Source organism: Aedes aegypti, chromosome 3 (assembly GCF_002204515.2).
Source record: "Aedes aegypti strain LVP_AGWG chromosome 3, AaegL5.0 Primary Assembly, whole genome shotgun sequence".
Taxonomy (NCBI): domain Eukaryota; kingdom Metazoa; phylum Arthropoda; class Insecta; order Diptera; family Culicidae; genus Aedes; species Aedes aegypti.
In genome coordinates, this window is record NC_035109.1 from 280,007,317 (window position 1) to 280,016,649 (window position 9,333).

Consider the following 9,333-nt stretch of genomic DNA (forward strand, 5'->3'; position numbering starts at 1 on the left):
CAATACATGTATTGGTAAAAAAGAGTGCACTACCTGCTACACCCAGCTCGATCAGGGTGTAGAAATTTCTGCACCGTTTGCGATCGAGTGCAAAAACGGTGTGCTACCTGCGGAATAAAAGAACGGTTTGGGTGCAGCTTTTGCTACACCGGTGGGAAAACGGTGCAGGCGGTGCAAATAAAGAAAAACGACATTAGTTTCAAACCATTGGATGAGTTAGTTTCAGACTGCGGAAATGTGCGCAACTTATTGATTTTTTGTGTCAAAAAGGTGCAAAATTTTATATGAAACCTTCGATAACTCGAAAAATATGAGAGATAAAAATATACTCTCTTCGAGAAAATTATGCGTTTTTGTAAGCATCAATTAGCACTGGAACAAATTAAAATTGTATCAAATCGTCAAACAAAGTTATGATAAAAAAAGTGATTTTTAGGGGCGATCCACGAAAAACTCCACAAATGTATATGAAAATCAAAAGATATGCAAATGGTGTCTTCAGCAAAGTTTTTTCTCACAATATTATCTACAACTTTTCCGAACAAAGTTTTTTTTAAATTCATAAATACAAAAAATATTTTTTTTATCTCACTTGTAGGTGGATTAATCACCAAACTGATACTTTCATAAAATAAAGAATATTATAGGGAAAAACTTTCCCGAAGACACTATAGTACAAAAAACGCGTTTTCAAGCTCAAAACAATTTCGATCACGTTTTTTCAGCGTCCGCTACAGTGTGCACTGGTGGGCACAAGTTCGTTCAAAACAATCAATTTTAAAACTGTTTATAACTAAAAATTGGTAAATATTTTGGTACAAGTTTGTTCAGCAAAATTGTAGCCAATATGTTGAAGGTTCACTGTATTGTATTTATTTCTATTCAACTGTTAGTTTTTTTTATGAAAATTGTTTATTTAACAAAGGTCGAACTTTTGATCCACCTTACTCTATGCATATTTTTAATTCACTTACATTTGGAAAATTAGTCTAATCCCAGGTCTAATCCATTCAGTGGGTTCCACCCATAAAGATTTGGGAACCTTCCCAACCATGCCATCCACCTTTTAGGCCTACCAGACCAGGCTGTCCTCTCAAAGTAGCCTACGCGCTCGATGCCGCATTCGATCAAATAAAAAAATCTACACACGCAGAGAAACCTCCCTTCATCTTTCCATCGGCCCACGTTACCATGGCGTCTGCGCACATAACAGTTTTTCCTTTCGCTCTCTCTCAGCAACGGGGAGGGCATAAATAGTCCCTCCGGGCAACGGTTCGGCTCATTCTCAGTTTGGAAGGCGTCCTGATCTGCTGTGTCCAAGCGCGAGTCGTTTTACTACAAGCTTACAATAATTTATTGAGTGCTAACTTATTTCTGCTGTTTTTTGGATAATTACTGAAACTTCTGCTTCAAAATGGTAAGTAAAATTAGTGATTTCCATGAAAATTCATGTGAAAGTTAACTGAAAGTGCGTTGAGTTAAAATACTTTTGGGAATTTTTGCACCACATGCTGACAGATGTTTCATGTTAATGTCAAATTCATGACTCATAAGAATTTTTTAAAGAAAAAAATAGTTTCCTCCAAACTAAAATATTATGAAAAAGGATTTGCGAAGATTTTTTTTCTATGTAAGTGGATTTTTCCATTAAACATGAGAAAAAACCGCACCCATTACTTTGCCATTGCATGTTGCTATGGAGTAAAAAATCGTGACTCATCGTCTGCTATGCTGCTTCAGTGAGCAGCATAAAAGCAGAAGAAGAGCCGCAAAATGCAGTTATTTCCGTCCATGTGGCATCTCATTGTTGGGTTTTCACTCGGCGCCTTTCACCGTTATGATGCAGTCCATTTTTAGAGAGTCGCTAAAATTGTACTTTCGTTTCTTCCATTTTGCCCATTTTAGCGTGAATGTATCTCCGTGCATGTCGGTCAGGCTGGTGTCCAGATTGGAAACGCCTGTTGGGAACTGTACTGCCTGGAGCATGGAATCCAACCTGATGGCCAGATGCCATCGGACAAAACCATCGGAGGCGGTGATGACTCGTTCAACACCTTCTTCAGCGAAACCGGTGCCGGTAAGCACGTGCCCCGTGCCGTTTTCGTCGATCTGGAACCAACCGTAGTCGATGAGGTCCGCACCGGAACCTACCGGCAGCTGTTCCACCCGGAGCAGTTGATCACCGGAAAGGAGGATGCCGCCAACAACTACGCCCGTGGCCACTATACCATTGGCAAGGAAATCGTCGATCTGGTTCTGGACCGCATCCGTAAGCTGGCCGACCAGTGTACCGGACTTCAGGGATTCCTGATCTTCCATTCGTTCGGAGGAGGTACCGGTTCCGGTTTCACCTCTCTGCTGATGGAACGTCTGTCGGTCGATTACGGCAAGAAATCCAAGCTGGAATTCGCCATCTACCCTGCTCCCCAAGTCTCAACGGCTGTGGTTGAACCGTACAACTCCATCTTGACCACCCACACTACCCTGGAGCATTCGGACTGCGCCTTCATGGTTGACAACGAGGCTATCTATGACATCTGCCGTCGCAACTTGGACATCGAGCGCCCAACCTACACCAACCTGAACCGTCTGATTGGTCAAATCGTGTCATCCATTACGGCGTCCCTGCGCTTCGATGGTGCCCTGAACGTCGATCTGACTGAATTCCAGACCAATTTGGTGCCGTACCCACGTATCCACTTCCCACTGGTCACCTACGCCCCGGTCATCTCGGCCGAAAAGGCGTACCACGAGCAGCTGTCGGTCGCTGAAATCACCAACGCATGCTTCGAACCAGCCAACCAGATGGTCAAGTGCGACCCACGTCACGGCAAGTACATGGCTTGTTGCATGTTGTACCGTGGAGACGTTGTCCCCAAGGACGTCAACGCTGCCATTGCCACCATCAAGACCAAGCGTACCATCCAGTTCGTCGACTGGTGTCCAACTGGTTTCAAGGTCGGTATCAACTACCAGCCCCCAACCGTCGTCCCTGGTGGTGATCTGGCCAAGGTTCAGCGTGCCGTGTGCATGTTGTCCAACACTACCGCCATCGCCGAAGCCTGGGCTCGTCTGGATCATAAGTTCGATCTGATGTACGCCAAGCGTGCCTTCGTCCACTGGTACGTCGGTGAGGGTATGGAAGAAGGTGAATTCTCCGAAGCCCGTGAGGATTTGGCCGCACTCGAGAAGGATTACGAGGAAGTCGGAATGGACTCTGGCGAAGGCGAGGGTGAAGGCGCCGAGGAATACTAAGAAAAAAAAAAAGCTGATTCGTTGAACTACCGTTACGAAGTCAAACCGAACCACACCAATCACCATGCACTAATGTTTTCTCTCGCCGATTAACAAACACGCAATTTCTCAATTTTGATAGCAACGTTCAAAATTCCCAGAAATAAATGCAGCAATGAAGAAAAGCATGAACATCAAAAACACAGTCTTGTTCTTTTAGTTTAAGTGGGTCGAGGTTTCTTTGAAAGCTTCATTTACGCGTGGGCATTTAAATCCAGTTTGCCATCGAACCTCCATAAAAGTACCTCTAGATACCTACCTACTCATTCTGCAAATACCCGCTCTTTTCCATTTGGAATCAGTGCTGAATGACGCAATTATCGTCAGTCGCTTGTAGCATGCGAGATGAGCCTTTTATGGTATGCTAAATGGTATAGTTATTGATCAAACCAGACGTCTGACTCCGTTTCTTCACCCACTCAGAATCAGTTTCAGTTTCGTTGGATCGATATCGTGGGAGTTGGTCGTTTCCTTTTATGAGAGGTAGGGTAAGCGTTCCCTTAGTTGAGGGTGTTCCTATAGTTGCGGTAGAGCCGTTTTCACTAATTTTATTACATTAGCCACAGAACTGACACTGCCAATGGACGAATTGGTTCGTTGCAGGGCCGCATTTACGGGGGATCCAAGGGGGCCATGGCCCCCTGGCCCCCACATTTTAGGGGCCCCCACAAATCACAGTTAGAAATATATCATCGTCGGCTGTGTTTGCTGTGTATTTTCCAGAAAACGATGAAATGGTAACACATTTTTAAAACCACTTCGAATCAATGTTACCGATGACGAGAAGGCCAAAAAATTTCAATGTTTAAGACATATAGGAAATCTACAAACAAAATAGAAATATCGAAAACAATAGTTCTTAAACCTTAAAAGTATGATCGTTCCTATGTTTTAAAATGCAATTTTAAAACATAGGAACATGTCGTCGATGAAGTGTCAAAGGGTTGATAATGGATCAAAACATAATTTGAGATACCAAGTAGTCAATTTTCAATAAATCATTAAGAAAAGCTTGAAAATAACGCTAATTGGGGGTGTCATAAAAATTTGAACTTTAAGAATGGTGAACTTTATTTTAAAATTTTATAGTAGTTTCCATCATAATCATTGCGCTATTGATGAATAATATCAAACTTGAAAAGAGGACAATTCCTTTGCTTTGTTTCTAATACGGATCAAATCCCGTTTTTTTTTTTTTTTTGATTCAATGTCACCCACTCAATGGGGTGAGGTAAAAATGGGTCAATTTCCATACACAGATAAAAATATTTAAATTTCAATATAGTGTAAACAGGAGAATGTTACAGCATCACGTTGAATTTTCAGCTAAAGATGCTTGAATGTTACATGATCGTGTAAATTTAAATTGCATTCGATTGGAAAACAAGCGATTTGTCGTTGACATTTCAATTTATTTTGATGCTCCAAATATGTGCATGAAAATGAACTGAAATGTACAACATATTTTTAGCTGTGTACATTTATAAATCAGTGAACATTAACGAATTAAAAAAAATCAACTTTTACATAGACATTCCCATGAACGTATTACCATACTCGAAATAATACTTCAAATCAAATTACAAGAGTTGTCCTACTATTTCAACTCCAGAACACGGTAACCCATAATTGACATTACTTTGTGGTACGTTTATGAGGCTTAAGGTAGTTAAAAACTGGTGATTGGTAGTTAGAACTTAGCCTAGCATAAGATATTAATGAAATTATCTCGTAGTCCATTCCAAAGATCATATTAAAAAAAGTGTTCTTCTGTGGCCCCGGGCCTCCACATTTGTAAATCCGGCCCTGGTTCGTTGACACACGGAATAGTTGAATAGAGTGTTCAAATTGCTTTAAAACTGATGAAATGGAACTAAAATTGCTAAAACTTTTCTTACTTGTACCAATAGTTGCGGTAAAGTGTTCCTATAGACCAATGCACGAGTTCACTAATTTGACGTTTGAGCAGTGCCGAATTCACTGGTTACCATAGTCACATAAATAGCACGGCACCGCTCAAACGTCAACGAGTGAATGCGTGCATTGGACCATAGTGGAGGATCCCATAAGAAAACAACCGATACCGCAACTATAGGAACACAAATTAAAAATATACCGCAACTAAAGGAACACTGTACCAATAGTGGAGGTATTATTTTGCACTGACATGCCGTGGATTACTGCGATGAAATCATTTTTTTCATTAAGTCAACGGTCGTTACTTCGTATTAAAACATTAACATGAACATTAATTGCGCTTCTTGAATTTAGGCGGTTAAATGAAGTTCAATCGTGCTTAGTACCTCCACTATTGGTACATCTACCCTACACTGAAACAAGCGTTGGAGTAATGAGAACAATGAACAAGTTTTTAAATTTACTATTTCAACCATGATTGAGCTAGCATAAACGCTTTTTATTTGCGTTTTGTTCGCTCCAAATCCAACCTTTTGCGCTTGACAATTGCCAAATCCTCGGTTCGATTCTGACCTGCTGCAAGTTTTCAATCATGATATAGCAATTTTTACTGCACAACGTACTTGAAATGAATGCGAATGTAGTCTGCACAAATCAAGTGGCATTGTGTATTTAATTTAACCCTCTGATACCGTGAACGTACCACATTTGACGCGGGCCCAAACTTGACGCATCCCAAGAAACAATTTTGGGCGATTAATAAACATGTCAGCTTAACTAGTGCTTTATAACAGCTGTAACTGTTGAACAAAAGTATATGCTGTATAAAGAGATGATCAAATGTTGCATACTCCTAAGAAGCACTTTAGTTCCTCACTTTCATGTTATTTCAGAAGCTAGTTGAACCAAGGTTAAAATAACGTTGATTGATAGTTTAGTTTGGTTGTTTGATGGCTTCTCTATAATACTAGGTGATGAGCTGTTTCTATTCATTCAGATACTGTTGTTCCATATGTGACAAAAAGCCGAATGACAAGCTTTTTCAATATCAATATTTCACTTGTTTTGTCACTTTTTCAGCAATACTTACATGGCTCAGAACTGCTGTAAAGATAAACATATATTTGCTTTTAAATACATTGAACTCAACCATTGCTCGTAATCGAAAAGCTCTTCAACATACAAGTATCAACCAACTTCCCCAAACTGGAGAACAGTTTCTCATAGCTGTTTAGCTGTCAGTTGTTTACCAATTGTCTTAGCTAAAATGAAACTATTATGCAGGCGTTATTCGCCCAGAAATGGAGAATCTATTCAATAACAACCGTTTCATTAACGTAAAATGGTACATGTTTATTCAATGATCTTAACTCGGCTATTCAACAGTAGTTACATTATAAGTAGATTCTACAGTGCGTATTCAACATTTAATCCACCAATTATCCATCAAACATCCAGAAATGCTTATTAAGCATTTGTCTAACAGGGTTGTATGACGAATAATTACTTATTTGTTGAAGAAATGTGTAGGGATAAGGACGGAAGCATCTTGACGGACGGACGTGAGGTGATTGAAAGATGGAAGCAGCACTACGATGAACACCTGAATGGCACGAAGAACACAGGCGCCGAGGGTCACGACAGCGGAGGAAGTGGCTACGTCAGCACGGCGGATGAAGGAAACCAACCTGCCCCCACATTGAGGGAAGTTAAGGATGCCATCAACCAGCTCAAGAATAACAAGGCCGCTGGTAAGGATGGTATTGGAGCTGAACTCATCAAAATGGGCCCGGAGAGGTTGGCAGCCTGTCTGCACCGGCTGATCGTCAGAATCTGGGAAACGGAACAGCTGCCGGAGGAGTGGAAGCAAGGGGTCATATGCCCCATCTACAAGAAGGGCGACAAACTGGAATGTGAAAACTATCGTGCGATCATTATCCTGAATGCCGCCTACAAAGTGCTATCCCAGATTATCTTCCGTCATCTATCACCAATAACAAATGAGTTTGTGGGAAGTTATCAAGCTGGTTTCATCAACGGCCGCTCGACAACGGACCAAATCTTCACTGTACGGCAAATCCTCCAGAAATGCCGTGAATACCAAGTCCCAACGCACCATTTGTTCATCGATTTCAAAGCGGTTTATGATAGCATCGACCGCGAAGAGCTATGGAAAATCATGGACGAGTACAGCTTTCCCGGGAAGCTCACAAGACTAATAAGAGCAACGATGGACGGTGTGCAGAATAGCGTGAAGATTTCGGGCGAACATTCCAGTTCGTTCGAATCCCGCCGGGGACTTCGACAAGGTGATGGACTTTCGTGCCTGCTGTTCAACATCGCGCTAGAAGGTGTCATGCGGAGAGCCGGGTTCAATAACCGAGGTACGATTTTCACAAGATCCAGCCAATTTGTTTGCTTCGCGGATGATATGGATATTGTCGGCAGAACATTTGGAACGGTGGCAGACCTGTACACCCGCCTGAAACGTGAAGCGACAAAAGTCGGCCTGGTGGTGAACGCGTCAAAAACAAAGTACATGCTGATAGGCGGAACCGAGCGCGACAGAGCCCGCCTGGAAAGCAGTGTTACGATAGACGGGGATACTTTTGAGTTGGTTGATGAGTTCGTCTACCTCGGATCCTTGTTAACGACTGATAACAACGTTAGTCGTGAAATACGGAGACGCATCATGAGTGGATTCACCCTCGCACCAAATGTACCATGTACAAAACGCTTATAAGACCGTTGGTCCTCTGACATGAAGCATGGACCATGCTGGAAGAGGACCTGCAAGCACTTGGAGTGTTCGAACGAAGGGTGCTTAGGACGATCTTTGGCGGAGTACAGGAAAACGGAGTGTGGCGGCGGAGAATGAACCACGAGCTCGCTAGGCTCTACGGCGAACCCAGTATCCAGAAGGTTGCGAAAGCCGGAAGGGTGCGCTGGGCAGGACATGTTGCAAGACTACCGGACAACAATCCTGCAAAGATGGTGTTCGCGTCAAATCCGGTTGGCACAAGAAGGCGAGGAGCACAGCGAGCGAGGTGGCTTGATCAGGTGCAACAAGATCTGGAGAACGTGGGCCAAAATCGAAGTTGGAGAGACACAGCCATGGACCGAGTAAATTGGCGTAACATCGTTAACGAGGTTTTATCAAATTAATTGATGTAACACCAACTAAATAAATAAATAAAATTGTTGAAGAAAAATTGTAGAAGTCACTATTACCTATGATCACCGTCATCCAAATAAATAGTCAATGTACAGTTTCAATTCAACCGCATGCTTTTATAAGGCGATTATTCGTCTATTATGAAACTGTAAAAAAGCTGATAGCTTTTATAAGTTGCGTTTAAGACTTTTTCAAAACCAATGTTTAACAATGGTGTGGGTTTATTCACAAATTTCATAACGCCAAAAATGGCCATTTTTGACACCCACCCACCCCCTCGTAACGCTTTTTATATGAATATTTAACAAATTTTGTATGATCCGTAACAGCACGAGGACACCCACCCACCCCCTTCAGCGTTATGAAATTTGTGAATGGGCCCTGTTTATATACACCGAAGACAAGTAAAAGACTTAGACGATGTTTAAGCAACATATTCACAATGAGATGTTCGATTATCTTATTATATCTCTAAGTACTGCTTTAAACCCACTGATGTATGTAACCTTGGTTAGAGCAGTGGAGATGCATGCACCTGTAAATTGGAAGGTCCTGGGTTTAAGGCCCGGCATCACAATAATGTTTAATTAATAGAAATTTAATAATAATGTGTCAAATTCTAGGTACAACGATTTGAGTGTGTAATAAATTGTACAAATAAATATGAATATTTTTGCTATTTCAATCATAAAAAAATGTTGAATAAACATCGAAGAAACCTTTTTTGGTGCGTTTATACAATCAATTCTATAAATAAATATGATATCCATTTCAGTCGAACAAAGCACCAAAACAGACTGTCGACAACGTTTATTAAACATTTTAACCGCCAGGTTTCCATATAACATAAGAAATGCTTGTTCAGCGTTTATTGAACAGGATTCCATGACATGTTATTTCTAAACTGTTGAAGAAAAGTTGTTGATGCCATTCTTACTTACACGGAG

The 9,333-nt window shown here is 41.4% G+C and overlaps 1 protein-coding gene across 1 annotated transcript; it reads left to right on the forward strand.

The window, feature by feature from the left end:
- Nucleotides 1-1,126: 1,126 nt before the first annotated feature.
- On the forward strand, nucleotides 1,127-3,435 carry LOC5577489 (tubulin alpha-1 chain). The gene is made up of 2 exons (XM_001663357.2): nucleotides 1,127-1,417; nucleotides 1,906-3,435. Exons 1-2 carry the CDS (start codon nucleotides 1,415-1,417, stop codon nucleotides 3,253-3,255), a joined length of 1,353 nt encoding a protein of 450 aa, XP_001663407.1. The 5' UTR covers nucleotides 1,127-1,414; the 3' UTR covers nucleotides 3,256-3,435.
- Nucleotides 3,436-9,333: the final 5,898 nt, after the last annotated feature.